The sequence below is a fragment of the Vanellus vanellus genome (genome assembly GCF_965231255.1).
Source record: "Vanellus vanellus genome assembly, chromosome: 1".
In the NCBI taxonomy this organism is placed as follows: Eukaryota; Metazoa; Chordata; class Aves; order Charadriiformes; family Charadriidae; genus Vanellus; species Vanellus vanellus.
In genome coordinates, this window is record NC_138905.1 from 135,716,054 (window position 1) to 135,733,822 (window position 17,769).

General features: G+C 39.4%; 1 protein-coding gene across 1 annotated transcript in view; it reads left to right on the top strand.

Annotated features, from left to right (window-relative positions):
* Positions 1 to 592: 592 nt before the first annotated feature.
* Positions 593 to 17,769, top strand: part of SCML2 (Scm polycomb group protein like 2) — a 58,603-nt gene continuing 41,426 nt past the window's right edge. Inside the window, exons 1-2 of the mRNA XM_082498183.1 lie at positions 593 to 634; positions 13,331 to 13,401. Of these exons, the coding sequence (XP_082354309.1) occupies positions 613 to 634; positions 13,331 to 13,401 (93 nt within the window). The 5' untranslated portion in view covers positions 593 to 612. The remainder of the gene's footprint in view (positions 635 to 13,330; positions 13,402 to 17,769) is intronic.

Consider the following 17,769-nt stretch of genomic DNA (forward strand, 5'->3'; position numbering starts at 1 on the left):
GTGCTCTCTTACAAGTCGTAGTGGGCAGGGGTATCATTGAGCCCTTGGGCCTTTGTGTAGGTTTCTTACATCAGTGTTTTGTTCCCCCTTTCACTGTTGTTGTGCAGGATAGCGTGTTTTACCCAAAGATGTTTAAATTGATGATTGTTTAACTCTGTGCAAGTGAGGCAGGATGAGTGGGTTATGTATAAAAGTCTTTCTTCCATTTTTCAGTAATGTTTGGGGAAAAAAGGAATAAAGCATGTTTTATATCTTTGTTTGTATTAGAAATCTGCAGAAAATGCAAGTAATTATACAATGAACTGTCTGAAACAATGAAATAAAAGTTTGGGTTCTGTACCCTTGCTGCTTTGATATACCCGTTGTTTACATGCTGTTCTACACATAGTTTCTTAAAAGTTTGCAACTTAAAACCAGCAAGGTAATTATACACTGATACAAAAAAAAAATCCCCCTTTCCAAAAAAAAGAAAACCCAAACCCCAACAACAGCCTCCCCCCTAACTTGTTGTATTACTACTCCACAGGAAACTGTTGTGCTGAAAGGAAGAATTAACTGGTCTTTCAACTTCAGCCTTTTTATTGTGAGAGGGGAGATCACAGAAGTGTTACCATGGGGAGAACAGCAGCTAAAGGTAAGGCCTGGTAGCTTTTATCCAAGAGGAAAGAAAATAGGGAACCTGCTAACCTCTCTTTTTGAAGGTGGTGGGGTATTACTTGACAATTACTCTATTGTTAGATTAAAGAAGACAGTTTATGATACATGTTGGATACAGGTAGGTTCAAACTTCACATTGTTTTAGAGTAACTATGCTAAATTTGGCTTATCCTGGAGTTCTACAAGTTCAACCAAAGCAATTCTGTCCTGTGACAGCCTGAAGCCATTATACTACTCTAAAATTGAAAATGCGTCTAGGTGTGATATTAAATAAAATGTAGTGTTTTATTCTGTAAACTGCATATAATTTATCAGGACAATAACCGAGTAGTACAAGGGTGCAAATTCTATCACAATGGATGGCATTAGCATTAGCAGCTGTCTCTTGAAGATAAAATTAACGTTTTTAAAGAAATTAAGCCACAAATGCACAGTGTGCCATGAAGATGTGATTTCTGCTGTGTCAGGTCTGCAGAAGTTAACTGTGAGTTGTGAGTTAAGTGCTAAAATAAAGAGTAAGACTTAAGAAGAAGCAGGGCTGTTTGGGTTGGTGAAACAAAGAGAAGGTGAAGAAAGACCCACTGTCTGAAACCAGGTTGCTGCTGCTTTTCAAAGCTTTCAGACAGGTAGTCTTCCCCCATAAAAGGCTGCTAACACTTTTGTAGTTTTCGTGAGCTTTCTACCTTCAGCCTAAGCTGCTTTATGTGCTTATGCGCTCCTTTGGTAAATAATTGTCTTTTGCTGTAATGGATTTTCTGTAATAGCAGGAGTCATCTGTTTAATTGTTGCACCAAGAGTTTATGGAGGAAGTCTGTCCCCTTCTCTTGTAGGTTTTCTGCGTGGCTGTTTTTAAGTATACTGAAAGAGACACGCTGTTCCAGGCAGATAAGATAAGAATCCCACTAGGGAAGCACAAAAAGAACGGAAAGGAGACATTTCATACTCTGCCTTGATACCCTCAACTGTGTGCACTGAGGCTTGGTGAGGGGTAGCTAAAAGGTGCTCACAACCCTGTGTGGTAGGGAGTGAAGAAGGCCCCTTCCCAAGCAATGGTAAGTCTTGGGCTTGTCTTAGTAAACTTCACCTGAAGGTGAATAACTGCATGGCATGGGACGAGCAAACACCCAAAGGTATTTCGTGTACATCAGCAAGAGACAAGGCTTTCTTTGAGAAAAGCGGTCTCCTGCAATGTTTTGAAAACCAATCAGAGTTGAACACTTTAAGGTGGCTAAGAAATAGCTGCAGAAGTCTCGAAAGCATGAGTGTGAATTGCTTTTTCCCCTCATTGGACAGCAAGCAAAACCAAGTCTTAGAAGATAACACGTACATGCCTCCTCACATAGGACACCGTTTTGTGGTAAAAACTAATACTATCAAAAACCGTGATGCTTGCCAGCACGCAGACGAAGCAATCATCTTGTTTGTTGAAAGGTTAGCTCTTGCCATAAAGAAGTATTGTGGATTTTTAAAGCATCTCAGACAAGAAGCTGGAGTTCAACATGGGAGTCTATAAGAGGACCTATACATTGGTCACCAGGATTATCTTTAACAGACCTTATATTCTAAAGGTGCCTTTTCTGACTGGTTTACTTTTTTTTTTTTTTTTTTTTTTTTTGGCATTCACAAGTCAGTCAATATAGCTTTGTCTTTTTTCTTCCTTTTCTCTAATTTCTTGCATGTTAGATGTGGTTGCTCTTGCCTGTCTTCTGTTGAGTAATCTTATCAGCAGAAGAATTCTGTGGTTACAGATAGGGTGGGAGTAATGTAAACACATGGACTTTTGAATTGGTAAGCAGAAAGCACTATGTTAAATAATCTTATTCTAATCTTGTTTTGTATCTACAGCTTTAGTTTATGAAGTGCACTGTAGAAGCACAGTTAGTGAACAATAGAATATGCTGCTTTTGTAATTTTAGTATATGCTGTATTCTAATCTTGCTACCTAGAAGAAAACAATCTTTCATGGGGTTTTGAAAATAAGTATTTAGCCTGTACGTATTATAGGCTAAAGGTATATATATTTACATAGTGAATACATAAATTCTACATACTTATGTATTACTGTATTTTTAAAACTTTCTTGGAAAATGGTATCCCGTTCTTTGTTGTGTTTTTTTTTTTTTAAAGAGAGCTGCGTAGCATGTGATTAAGTCCAAACTAGCAGCATTTCACTTTCATTCATGTTTTGACAGAATGATCTGGAACATACTCTGTTTTACATTGGAAAGTAGACTGAAACTTGTTTCTTTAAAAATGGGGTTTATGAGTAGAGAAAGACAGGTAATTAATTAAACTGACCTACTTTTTTTGTCACCATGATCTTCAAGACTCTAGAACCTAGTAAGTCTCTTCTGTCTCTAATATATGAATAAAATTCCCATTTTCAAGTCCACTTTTCAGGTTTCAAAGAATTAGTCATTGAACATGGCTAGGTGAAGGAGATGAAAAGAAAATACTCTTTGTACCTGCAGAAGTATTTCCCTCTTTCATAACCTCATTTTCAAGGATTGACATCGAAGTTTGACCAAGCTGAGGGTCATATGCTGAGGGACCCACCTTCCTCAGCCCAGTGATTTTATAATGGTCTTCCATGTCTTATTTTTGTTTTCAGTGATCTTTTGAAAATAAATTTCCTAGAATTTAGGATATTGATATTGAAATTTCAAATGTAGATTGGCATGCATTTAAAAAATAAAAGAAAGAAAAAAATAGTATGTATTTCATATTTATAAAATTTGGTTTTAATAAAATCTTATTTTCTTTAATGCTGCTTTTGAAAATAAACCATAAATTCTTATTTACTCTAACTACTGACATTGGAAGAGGCACATCAGACCAAGGCATCATAGCAGCTGTGAAGTATAGACTGGGGGGAGGTTTTCTGAGGTGGTAGTAGATACAGGGTTATCTCATATGACAACAGGTTAGTAATTCTTGCTGCTAGTAACTTTACATCTGCTTAGCCAAAACACTCCAGCTTTGTAATGGTCTTCCCAATATTTAAGGTTGGAAGGCATAAAAGCAAGGGGGGTCTTTGAAAATAATCTTGGGTGCATTTGGACTTATTTTTGGATGCTTCTGCATGTGCTGGGTGAGCTTTACTCGAGCGTTTTCAAGAGTAAATTTCTGGCCATCAAAACCAAGTGATAGTGATGGTGCTTTGGGTTTATTGTGAATGAAGATGCCTCCCTCTCAAGTGAAATAGATGTTTAAACTGCTATTGAGGAATCGATTTCTTCTCATTAACGTCATCTCTTCTTGTTCTCATAGTTTTCTAATGGCTGATGATACGAAAAATGTGTTGCTGAGAGTGTTCTATTTCAGCGTTCGTATTTGCTGTAATATTTGTGAGATAGGCACTAAACCTAACTGGTACAGGAAATAAGTAATTTGGGTGGTGGTTGTCAACGAGAACTCATCTGGTGTCCAGGCTGCGGTTTTTCACATTCCTTCACCTGTTCTTGATGTCTCTCATCATGAAAGGCTGTCATCTTGTTTGAAATCTGGCACTGTTGGATAGATACTCTTTCATCACTCCATCCTTTCAAGCTTTGGGTGTTCGCAGGAAGCAGTTATTAGTTCTCTTCTTCAATAAGTCTCTTATGTGGGACTCCATTGGATTTCCTCTTCAGAAATAAATGGATTGGGAAGTTATCTATTCTGTAAGCTGGCAGCCTGATGTCTGCAGCAGTCTCATGACTGCTTTGGGGAAACCCTGTCTGAGCTTGTAGAACATGGCAAAAGGCTCTACTGGTGATTGCCACTGCCCAGTAGAAAACTAGCTGGATTCAGTTCAGTCCCAAAGAGGCTGGATGGAATATATTTTGATCTGTAGGAGAGAGAAGGTGAATGTTAGCCATGTATCTCGTCATTGTTACCAAACTAGTTTTAACACTGTCCCGTCTCAGATTCCCTCTGATAGCTGTTGTAAGGACCTAGGGTGTCCACTTGCGTGGGTTAAAGCTCTACTCCTGAGGAAGTACTGTGGTTAGAGCTCTGTGGGCACCATCCAGAAGCATTTCAGCACGTTCATCGGAAGTTAGCCTCCATAAGTATTTTTCTTTGGGAACCTATCAATAGAAAATGTTTCAAAGCAAACTTTTTCCAAAAGAAAGAGCATATATGTCAAGAAAGAAGACTAAGTCAAGGAGTGAACATAACATTTTCTTTCCTTTTCAAAGGATCTGCGGTACTCCCCATATGTGCTTTAGGAGAAACAGGTGATATTTTTGCAGCATGTTTTGATCATATATATAGCTGTAGATATATTTTCTAGGACTGTGGAGTCTGGGTTATTCTTGGAAGGTGTCTTGGCCCTGAGTACACTAGTAGGCTTTAATGGCCCTGACCAACTTCACCTGGGCCCTCTCCCTGCTCTGACCGGGACCCCATGTCACCCTCCCCAGCCATCAGCCCCTGCCCCAGCAATGCCAGAACAGGGCCGCTCTCCAGCTCCCTACAATCCTGCCCTGTGCAGCCGTGGGCCCCATCAAGCTGCGCCCACCTGTGGGCCCATGTCTTGTCCCAGTCTCGACCTGTCCCCAGGGAGGGTGCCCAGTGCTAGGGCTGCCATCAGTGCCTACCCCACCCGGGTAGCTCCTGGCTGGGGTGGTGGGGTGGCCCTGGCTGGTGAGGCCCTGCCTAGCTGCCCCTGAGGGGCCCTGGCCAAAGGAGCACCACATCCTACACAGCACAGAGCCATGGAGATGGCTTATCCTCTCCTCACTGACCGATGGGGAGAATTGTGGGATTGATGACAGAAGATTGTCATGATTCAGCTCTTGCTGTACATGGCAATTCCTCAATAAATAACGAAAGAAGTGGGATGGAAACGATGAATGTCACATGTCAATACTCTCTGTTTCAAGAAAAGCCATACTTACAGAAAACACAAAAGAGAAAGACTGTTAGGGCTTAATCTGTGCTGCAGAACAACCCATCGTATCTCAAGTGTTTCTGGTCACCAGCTGCTGCTTCTTCTAGATTACGAGTGTTTTTATTTCAAGTGTGACCCAATGAATAGATAAAGGCTTATGTGCAAGCAAATACAGGAATCGGCTACCAACACAGTCTTTTGGTACAAGTGAGCCATCCCTTTACCTGTCACAGTTCAGGCTAACTAGGATGACCCAAGGCGTGAGCAGAGGCAGGCGACTTCCCAGAGGAGCTGCCCCATTCCTGGTGCTGAGGAGTTTGCAAGCAGAGAGTTGTTCTGCCACGCAGAGCTTCATCACCTTTTTAAATATGAAAATGTAGTTGCATTTTGGTTGCCAACTCAGTGTCATATTTGAATTGTGTTTGAGTCCATGAGTGTCAAAAGCAGGTCACCAAACCAACATACTTTAAAGACTAAAAGGAACAAGTGGGACGGACTGCCTTAGTCTTTTCTATTCTAGCCTCCCAGTCCACCTGTGTGTGTCTCATACATGCTGAAATCCAGAAAAAAAATGAAATATGACAGATTCCTTTCTGTATGTATGTAGAGATGAATGATAGAGTAGGCAGATTCTTCTGAATAATTTTTTTAAAATAACTGACGTGTGCACTGAGGTAGTTGCTTGTATTTGAGAATTTAAATATAGAATGGAATCGTTAACTAAGAAATGCGCTTTTAGGGTGGGTTTGTTTTTTTTTTTTCTTGTTTCTCAGTTTATAGTGGTCTAGACAAGATTTAAAAAGATATCCAGTGATCTTGAGAATCTCAAATTGCATGTAGGTTGAGTAAAGCTGTTGAAAATTAGGACAGGGTTACTCTTTGTGGACCTAATACTACATTTTCTGCAACTAGATTTATTCTGATAATGTAATATAAAGTAGTCAAAAGCTCTGCTTTTTCATGCTGTACTTCTCAATATATTTTGAAAGAAAAAAATAGTGCCGTGATTAAATTTATAGTACAAATACCTTTTTGATTATGCATGGAAATGAATAAAAGAAAGTCAGTATTTGGAACAAGACATTCTGTATTGTTTGAAAGCATTCTGTGTTATGCTGGACATCATTATGATGTGAATATTACATTTATTATGTAATGGAATCTTGTCTTTTAGATTCAAAGAATATTAAAAAAGAGAAAGATGGAAAGAATCAGCAGGCAAACAACCCGTCTTTAAAAAGTGGTAGGTATTGCAGCTGTCAGGTTACTAGTTAAGGTACCCTAAAAGAAAAAGTGTATATTTGGATTATACTGTCTCCTGAGCCTTTTTTTTTTTTTTTTTTCAATCTCTTTGGCTATTACTAGTGGGTAGTTAAAAAGATACCATTGCTTTTGTCTAATTCTGTTAAGAAAGTATGTTTTGGTATAGAAAACGATGGTTGAAACTGCTTGACTTGAGCTTGATAGTTTTACTAGCCAAGACAAGTACTCTTTGTATATGTAATCAAAGATGCTGTGTAAACATTAATTTTTTTAGATCATAACTGATTTGTCTGTTCTTCTCATCATGGATTTCCTTGTTTCATGCCTTTTGTGCCACAGTTATCTTCTCTTTCCTTAATGTTTTTGCTGATGCCAAAGAAAGGATTTTCAGTTTAATAGCCTGAGTTTTTTTTGATTACTAACTGGATTAAATTGCCTGGGATTCTAATTTTATTTTAAAGAAATTCTGTTTTCAAGTAAACTGTGTTTTTATGATAAACTGAGGAAACTACACACTTGCCCGAAATGATCCAGCTTCTTATCGAACTTAGATAGCCTCTGCTATCCTCAACAGGTGCCATAATGCAGCATATACATGGGATTGCTGGCAGTTTAGTTTTTGTGGGCTGCAGCGAGAGGGCAGCAGCATCCTTATATACCCTTCGTATGTTCATGTCAGTTGCTTGAATTTGGGGCAGTAAGAAATGTCATGAGTACTGTTGACCGAAGTAGAAAATGTCTTCAGTTGTTGTTAGTTAATTCTTGATAAAATATCACCGGATTACTCAAACTCTCACTCTGCTTACATTTCCATGCCCTCTGACTCCTAATAGATGGTCTGGTTCAGAGCTTTTTGTGGGTACCAGCAGAGGAGTTCCTTAAGTAGTGTAGTCACTGAACAAACGTGCTGAGATACTAACATGGTAGGTGGGTAGTTGAGGGGATAACTTTGGATAAAAGATACGATACCCTGTTCCCACCAGTCATAGTACAGCTTTCTACTGTTATGTTTGCCAGACTTAATTCTTCCATTTCTTGGGATCCTAGCAGTCATCTTTGTTTTCTTCCATGTTACTTTGAGACAGGAAAGGAAGTGTATTTGTGTCTTGTTTTCCCTCTTCTGCAGTGTAGGAGGAGCTCCAGTCAAACTGGACTCAGATAGCATGTCAGTGGTTTAAAATAATGTTGTCTGACATGACAGATGGAGCCCCATAAGACGCTCCCCCACCAGCAAAGTGCTTTTCATGTGTGGATAAGATAACCATATTTCATGAGTCACTGGAAATTGTCCCTGCCTCCTCCTTCAGTAGAGACCAAGGTGTTGAAAAAGCATTGTGGAGAAGCAGTGCTAAGCAGGCAGGCCTTATTCTGTCATCTGTGTTCTTTCACTCGGGACTACACTGTCAGTCTAGTGTCTGAGCACTGAATTTACTCAAGAAATCTAGACTCAGCATCTCTCAGACACAGACACTTAGACAGGAGTGTCTTGTTGAAGATCATGCAAGATATCTGGTTTTCTGTAGATGAGATTATAATTTTTATCCTGTGTTGTTGCTGGTTGGTGGCAAGGAAGAAGGAGCCTCTTGATGCTGGATGAGGAAGGATGCCTTACAATGCTATGGGCTAGCATCCAGGAAATCTCCAGAGTTTTCAGGGGGATGTGTGGTCGGAAAAGCTGAAGAGGAGGGCAGATATAGAGATGTGAGACAAAAAGGTGTAAAAATAGACTAAAATATGTAGAGAAAGACAGGAGGAGGAGAAAAATTCTAATAGAATGATTACAACATATAGAAGGAGGTACAAAGTATAAAGCAGCGTATGAAATACCTTATACTTAAACTACTACATTTGCAAGAGCGTGTAAACCGTAATTAAACAGAAACCTCATCTTTGACAAAGAGAGATTGTGGGATGAAGAGTAGAAAAGATAAATCTCTCTGTCAGAAGTCTGAGATGCACACTAAGGGAACTTAGGGATGAGAAGAGAAGACATGAGGTGCTTAAATGGTGTTTAGATTATGTATTAAACTAACCTGAATAAACCAGGACCTTAAATTCTACCTATCTACAAGTGGCACTTAACTCATAGTTTAAATCTTCAGTTTGGTTTAAGTCAAAGTTTTACAAAATTTAAACTGAAGCATGATGTACAGTAGAGGACAACAGCAAGCGCTTCAGCAAACTGGATGTGCACGTACTGATGGGAGCAGATGGGTTGCCTCCAAGGGTGCTGAGGTAGTTGACTGATGTCACTGTGAGGCTTCTCTCTCATTTCGGAGAGGTCATAGTGATTGGGGAAGTTTCATGATTACTGGAAAAGGGCAAACAGTATGCCCAGGGTCAAGAAGGACAAGAAGGGAGCACTGGAGGAATTAAAGGCTGGACTGCCTGACCTCAATTTTCAGGAAGACTGCGGAGAAAATCTTCCTAGAAGCCATGTCCAAGCAAATAAAGGACAAAGATGCAGTTAGAAGCAGCTGAGATAGATTGCCAAGTTTGAGCCATGTGTGACTGATTGCCTTTTGTGATGACTGATTCTGTAAACAAGGGGAGAGCGGTGAATGTTGTTTATCTTGACTTTAGCAAGGCACTCTGTACGGCTTCTGTAGTGTCCTTTCAGCCATACTGGTGAGATGCGGTTGGGATAGGTGGATGGAAAATTGACTGGACTGCCAGACACAAAGGTTTTTGATGAGCAGTTACAAAGTCCACCTGGCAGCTGGTAGCTAGCGGCATTTCTCAGAGGTTAATATTGGGGCTGATGCTATTTTATGCCTTACTGAGACAGGGACGACTGGACAGAATGCACTGTCAGCTGGTTTGTGGGCAACAACGCCCTGGGAGAAGTAGCCGGTAGGCTGGAAGGCAGGGCTGCTCTTCAGATGGGACCTCCCCATGCTAGAGAAACGGGCTGACAGGAACCCAGTAAGATTCAAAGGCAAATGGAGGGTCAGCCTGGAGCCCTGCAGCATCCCAGGCAGGAAGCTGGCTGCCTGCAAAGCAGTTCTGCAGAAAGGCCCCGGAGTCCTGGCAGGCAGTGAGCTGAGCGTGGGCCAGCAGTGTGCTCTTGCGGCGAAAGACGTCAACTGCATACCGAGACATATCAGGAAAACCAGAGGCAGCAGGCCGAGAGAAGGGATTTGCTTGTTTTGGGTATTTGTGAGACCGTGTCTGGAGTACCTTGTTCAGTTTTGAGCTCCCCAGTACGAGAAAGACAGTGCTGTGCTGGAGCAAGCCGGCTGGCAGTCCACCAGAAAAAATGAAGGAGCCGGAATGCAAGATGTAAGCAGAAAACTGGTACTGAAAGCAGAAAAATGGTTTCTTCAACCGAAAGAAGAGAGCTTATGGGAAGGAGAGCTTAGTCTTGTTGTCTTTGATTACCTGACAGGCGGCTGTAGAGAGGACAGAGCCAGGTGCCTCTCAGAGGCGCAGTGGAAGGATGAGAAGCAACAAATACTGTCTGGAGCCTGAGAAATTCCTGCTTGATGGAACGAAAAAAATCTTCACATTGAGGGTGATGGAATGCTGGAGGAGCAGGAGGCTGAACTGGAGACCTCCTGGTGTCCTTTTTAGCTTGAGTTACTTTGTGATTGGCAGGTTTGACAAGAAGTGATACAGCATTGCAGAAAACATCAAGGGTTGTTGACCCATGTGTCATTGCCAGTAATACAAGCAACTATGGCAAAAACTTATTTCCTCCATTTTTAAATTAGGCTGTTTGCCGATGCTGATTGTCTTTGATCACTCATTTAGAGTCTCACGCCTTTGTTGGTTACAAATTATTTAATTTTTTTTACAGAAGGTCCTAGTTACTTCTGTTGTGGATTTTTTTTCCTTTTTCCAGTGTATGCCGTAAAAATTCCTTTCTCTTTCTAGTTTTCACTTTGCTGGCAGGTTGTCAAGTTGCGCTTGTTGTGTAATGGGTTTTCTTAAGCTGTTTAATTCAGCCTGCAGGTTTGAGTGGGAAGAGAAATGCATGTTAAATCATTTAGTGCAAGCTAATTTTCTTAAGAATTGCTATTTCTCAGAAGTTGCATATTTACAGCGGCTTTAGAATTAGAAATATATATAAAACAACTGCTTCTTTACCTGTGCACACTGACAATACAAAGAAGCTTTTTGTATAGAAATTTTTTTTCAATGTGATTATCTTCCTAGACATGCATCTTACATATTGCAAACATATATTCATCTCCTAGTTCTATGACTGCAGTAATTAAATTATAATTAGCACCATCTCTGAGAGCTTGGCATTAATTTAATACAGCATATCTTTGTAAGTAGAGAGGTTCTAATTTAAACTTCAGGTCATTTCTGTCTGATGAAAGAGGTTTTGATAGCCAGGATTTAAAGTGAAGAGCCAGGCTATGTTTTTTTTCTTCTTGGCTTTATCTGCAGCTGGCTGCTTGTGTTATCTTATGTGTCTTACTAGTACATACTCCCTGGATAAAAACCCCTGTTTGTTTTCTTTCCCTCTGTACTTTTGGGTCATCCCACAAAATTTACAGTCCTGTTATAACAATTGGGATCATTTGAGAAATGCTAGTATATGGAGATAATTTTGTCGGAGGGGGTGAATGGGGATTTCTCCTGGTAAAAGGTGCTATCTCCGAAGTATCTGCATTATATGGTCCTTAACACAGAGATGCTCTGATTCACAATTACACCTTTTACATCATGTTAGATCTGAGACAGCTGGAATGTAGCTAACATTTTCTTTTTCCTAGATTTTATTTTATTGAATTGGGTACTTTAAAGTTTACTAAGGTAAGTTCTAATTAAAAAACAAGATTTTTTTTTTATTTTTAAATCAGAGGTCAACCTGAAGTGGCAATTTTTTTATTAGACTCAAAGAAGAATTTTTATAAGATGAAACTTTGCTGGCAGGTCATCATATTTAATTTTTGCAGCCTCCTTGGCCTGTCAATGAAAAGAGCAATGGATCTGGATGCTACTTTCTAGAGAAAGCTCTGAAGAGCCATTTCCCGAGCATGCCTTCCTAAAATACAAATATCTAGCATATGCTTAAGTTAATATACCCTGCCTTTTGTGAGTAATAAAAAATCAATGTGATTGTATAAATGTGTGAATAAAATTTTCATTCCAAAATAGGCGGACTTCCATGGTGTTGTATGGAAACGTCTTTGTTACCAGCCTACATACAGACCAGACCACCAAATTAATAGCTTCTGGGATTTTACTGACTTGTTACATAGCTAACAACCACATGCCCTCTGCAGTGCCAAGGACAAGTCATTCATACCCTTTCGACTCTTTTATGCCAAAAAAAAGAGGATCTCAGCAGGCCAGGGGGGCAGTTCTCTTCTGCTTGAAGCACTGTATTTTCACCTAAATGCTGCATTGGAGCAGTTCGAGCCACCATGCATCCGTCAGAGAAACCCTGTGCAAGTGCTGGAAAACGCTGCCATCTTCTGATTGTTTCTTTGCTTCTCCTCTCTCCTGAAAATTGCAGAAATGTGTTTAACTGTGCCCAGTGGCATTTTTGGAAGGATTACTGATAGACCCGGTGCGGTCTTTCCATCGTCACCAAGGATTTTGCCATGTGAATGGCCGCTGCTGAGCCGCTGGGTGGCATCACTGCATCGTTTTGGGGTTCATGGGTGATTTACTCTTCAGAAACGTCAGAATGATGCCAGCTGCCCAAACAAGAAAAATAAGCAAAAGAGCTCACTCTAGACAATTTAGGAAGAAAAACATTAGCTGTGCCATTGTAGTTTTTCTCTTGTGCTTTGTATTAATTCAAGTAATGCTTGCTTACATCTTTGATGTTAGTACTTCATACTGTTCCATTCATGCAAAACTGATAACACTGATTAAATCAAATACAGAATACACTCATCCATGCACATAAACAATGCCAATGTTAACACTGGAAAAAATACCAAGATTCTGTTGCTGAACACTGCCATAATATTTATCCTACAAAGGGAAACCTTTATCAGACTTCAGATGAAAAGAGACAAAGATGCAGTTGGAAGGCTGTGCTAATTCTTTTGCTTTCTAGTGGACCAGGGATAGTATTTTCAACATACATTTCAACAGAATCTGTGTGTCTCTGTCTTCCAACATATATCATTTCAGTACTCCTATGAGGTTATCATATCAGTCCTGCTGTTAGGGGAACTAAGATACAGAAAGGCTAATGTGATTTGTACAAGGATGCTTGGGAGGTCATTATGCAGTGAATTGAATGTAGATATCCTGACTTGTATCTTTGTATGTGGACCACAATAATAATAATAAAAAAAAGCATTTGGGGGAGGTTTATATTGGTTTTGCCTATTGTGTGATTGCCCCTGTGAATTAATGGTACTCTTAAAGCTACTTCAGGGGTTGTATGTTTTTCAAAGGTGGAGTTTCCATTTGAGAGTAATCCTGTTCTTGGGGGAAAAAAGAAGTATTCTACAAGATACTTGGGTTTTTCTGTCTCTTTCTTTCCCCAACCCCCCCCTTTTAACTTGAATTCCCCTTAAAAACTGTCCATATGGTCTCTTTTTATTTTATGTCTTCCAGAACAGTTTAATTGGGATGATTATCTGAAAGAGACTGAATCAGTAGCTGCCCCTCTACATTGTTTCAGACAGGTATGCCGGATACTATTTTGCATGCATGTGTGTATGTATGCATGTTACAGGGTGATCCTAGAGCAACTTTTATGTTTAGACTGAATGCAAACTTCCCACTTGACTCCTTTTGATCTCTAGTTATCAGTATCTTACAGTTTTGTCAGATGTTAGCTACTGAAGTTTTTCATTCTTGGTTTCTTCCTCAAGCCAAACTTTGAAGGTTTCATTAAAATTGTAGCTTTGGACTCTGTTTTCCTTTAAAAAAAAGACTAGTTAATGAAAACAGATAGTCTTATCAGAGTTCAAAAATATTTTCTACTTTTTTCAGTGATCTTAGAGGTATCATGGTTTTAGTGAGAATTAAAATTTGGCTGATTGTCAGAGGAGCCTTTCTCCTGCCCTGTTTCTGAAAGGCCTTTCAGTTCTGTCTAGCTGTAAGATGTGTGTGTGTGTGTGTAGTAGAGTTTATTCACCACTTCTTTTCTGGATCTCTCAAACATGTTGAATTTTGTCTCTTTCTGAGCAGGATGAGTTTTTCCTAAGGAGTAAAGATATTAAAGTTTTAAAAAAAAACAAAAACCAAAAAACAAATCAAGGGGAATGTAATGGGAATACAAAGGAAATACTGGATTTATAACAAAGGGTGTTCAATGTACTATTTTATGTTTTACTTTGTGCCCTACAAGTTTGATTTCCCACCTGCCTGATTGTTTGGTATGTATTTGCAGATGCAATTTAAATCTACCGTCTTATGTGAGTTAATAACCTCCAGTTATTCGGCCCCCTGGAGACTGAGTCGACTTCTGCAGGCATCTTTCTCTCCATAGGGGGAGCTGGGGGCCGGTATTTTCCCAGGATGAGGAGTATCTTAGCTGTATAAAGATACATAGGATGAGTTTTGGTCTGTACGCCTTCAGTGCATTAGGAAGATAGATGCTGAAGGAATTGGGTAGTTCAGGTTGATAGAACTATTATAGGTGTGACAAGCGGTGCACGTCTAGTGGATTGGACATGTTCAGAAATGTATTTTCTAGCGTTTGTTGGTAGTCTGATGGTACTGTAAATGGTACTGGCCTCCAGTGGGGACCAAAGAAAAAGCAACATGAACAGAATAGTCTGAGGCGGAGAGGAAGAGTCACTCAGTGGATCTGAAGTGGTTGCAGGAACAGAGAATAGGGGGAGAGAAATGCAGGTGGTAGCATTTCCTTATACTAGATCTTGAATCTCAGCTTGCTCTTCAGAGATGAGGATAAAGGACAAAGAGCCCCTCGCATGCTGCTTTCAATGAGAGATGGCTAAGCGTAGCAGTGTCCATACCTCTGTTTGGGTGGAGCTTCAGAAATTAATTCCACAGTATGTCTTTTTCATAGTGGATACCAGCTCAAGGAAGAGACCCCACATTCTGCTTGGGTAGAGGCTGAGGGCAGTAGTGTATCCCTTCGTTTTTCTGAGGTTAATGCCATACTCGTAGACCATAGAGCACCATGACCAGAGTGTATGCTCCCAAAAGATGTAGCTACTGCACAAAGCTGCTCAGAAGCCTTTCCTTGTGCCTTTCTCGCATCTTCCTCTTTCCTCCTAATGCTCAAGAGGTCCAAATTGAACAACCAAGTAACACCTTAAAGGCACTTAAGTGACACTCATTGACTGAGATAGATCAATCCAGATGACCTGGATTGCTTAAGGAGAGTGTGGGTTGAAAGAAGAGCTTTAATTTCCATGCATAGCAAATTTCAAAGCAATTTATATATGCAGACTTCCATTTTTTTTAGGAGTTGACCTTTAAGTAGAAGGTGATATGCAATGTTAATTAGTGCAGAGCTAGCTCCTTTCACTACATAATGTTTGCAGATTTTAGAAACTGAAGTACTTGAGGTTTGTGTAGGACTAATTTGACTTTTATTGGGTTACACATGAATTATGTGTGTCATTATCACTCTGTGTAATGCAAAGAAATACACTGCTGCGGCCAGCTGGAAAACAAATAGCAGAGAGAAGCATAATTTGAAAATTATATCCAGAATTTGTGACCTGTGGGAATTCTACAAAGTTTAAATTTTGCAGTAATTAAAAATTACCTGGGGAGCAATAAATTAAAGCCTCTACCATAAATTAAGATACAGGCACAGACAACTAATGGAAATTGATTAAAGTATTTATTTTAATTTAGAAGGTATTTTATCTGTTGCTCTGAGTTGTTTTTAATTACTACTTAAAATTTTGATGCATTCGGCATCCCTTTCTCTCACCCTGAAACATTTTTTCAAGCAGTTTAAAATTTTAAATAAAAAAGCTCAGTTCATTGTGGTTTGAAGAAAGCTTAGAAGGTGGCTGTTAGTGAGTTTTGTTATTTTGCTGAAGGATGGACTGGCATGGAGAAGTTACCTTTTTAGTAGAATGCCTTGAGTTGTTGGTATTTAAACAAGCTCACCTTTTCTACTAACAAATAAACCAACTCCTCAATTTCAGTTGCCTTCCGTGGTTGTAGAAAATAACAGCTTGACAAGCAATATCTTGAAATTGAATTGCCCTTTAAATTTAATATGCTCAGGCTCCCCTTTCAGACAGCCTGCTGTCTAAATACAGCATTGGCAGATGCTACAATCAGTGTTCACTGAATATTGGTCGCCTCTTTGTTTTTTGGGCTTAGGCTCCTCCAAGGCTCCTGCTGTTGATATAGGGTGTGTTGCAACTAGGGAACCTGCACACCATAGCATGTAGAGCAAAGCGTATATTAAAAAATGAAATATGGTGGAGGCAAAATATCACTAGCACTTGTTGCAGCAGCAGATTTCTACAGCCTTTCCCTGTGTACCCACTCAGATAAATGCACCCTTATCTGCTTTCTATGGGATCCCCACCTGACCTGGTCAGGCAGGAGGGAGAAGGGACATAGGAATCTTGTGAGCGTGAAAGTCCATGGTTCGGGCTTTTTTTTCTATATGCCTCATATATTAGGATTCAGATTGTTTTGGTCTGTATAGGATAGCTACTGGGTTTAAATGTCATGGGGAAGGCTGCCTACAATTCTCAGCGTCTGTGTTCAAGAGCAGCTTTGTACTGGAAGAGTTGAAGAAAAGGGCTTTCAGGGTCATAAGAGAATAGTCATCCCCTACTAAAAGAAACTTCAGTGCTTGGCTTATTTAACTTGTTGAAAGAGTACCAAGAAAGGGTCGGGTAAATACACTGTAAATACAGTAAATACTCTGTAAATACACTGTAGATTTTGTTATTCTTTGCAGAGGTACAAAAAGAATTTAAGTTAAATGATAGTGTTGGCAAAAATTTCCATGAATAAATTTAGGCTGGAAATGTGGAGACATCTAAAGTGAATAGTGAGTTTCTGGAATAATCTTTCTACACAGCTAGGTGAGGCATTCAGTCCCAGTTGATGTTAATACGAAGTCATTATGTGTCATTAGATGATGTTATTGCCTGCAGTGCTGCAGTAGGCAAGTAATCAGACTGCGATCCAGTTGATCTCTGCCAGTAGTGGGTTGATATATGAGTAAAAATTATTCTTCTTCTCTCCTGTTCATTTTCAGCTTGTGACAAAAAATTCTGCTCAAAGACCCAAGTTGCATTTGTCATGTTTCTTTTCCTTGTGCCAGTCTTTCTCAAAAAATCTAATGTCTGCTAATTAAATTGACTTTTCATTGTATGTGTATGAATGTATTCAGTTCTCTATGAATAAGCACAAGCTGCAATATTTGTCTTAGCGCAGAAGTTTTATGTGATTTTAGGACTGTCTTTTTTTCTTTCTGTAAAATGCACTTAATGCTACCTCCTTTTTCTCTTTTCTTTCTTTGTATTGTAAGCTTTTTTTTTTGATGTAGAAACTCTTTCTTGCTGTGAACTTTTGTAGTGCCTTGTGCAGTAGGGTCCAAATTTTGTTTAAATTTCCAAGATACTACTATAATAAGAGTAACTATTTCTTTTTAATTGAAAGCTAATAAATCTTGTGGGTGTTGTTTTTTGGTTTGAGTTGTTCATTGTTTGTTTTTTTTTTCATGGGTTGATTTGGTTTTTTTTGAGTTGAATGTCATATTTCCTGATGTCCTTGTTTTGCCTTCACTTCGAGTATTAATCACTGCTCCCCTATCTGATATGTTCATATCTTCATCAGGATTCCCTTGTTACACTTCTTAGTAGTGCTTATCTTTTCAGAAATCAGTCATGTTTACGCAGTAGGAACAACAAGTATCTGAAATAGCTGTTGGTAGGTTATTGAGCTGCCTTTTCTGACTTGCTGCTAAACACTCGAAGTTCAAAGGCTTCCTTATATTTGCTGTTCATATGATACGTTTGGCTGAATGAAAGCTGTATATTGAACCAGCTGGTAAATTTAACAATACTAACAACAATAAGAAAAAGTCTTTTTACCTT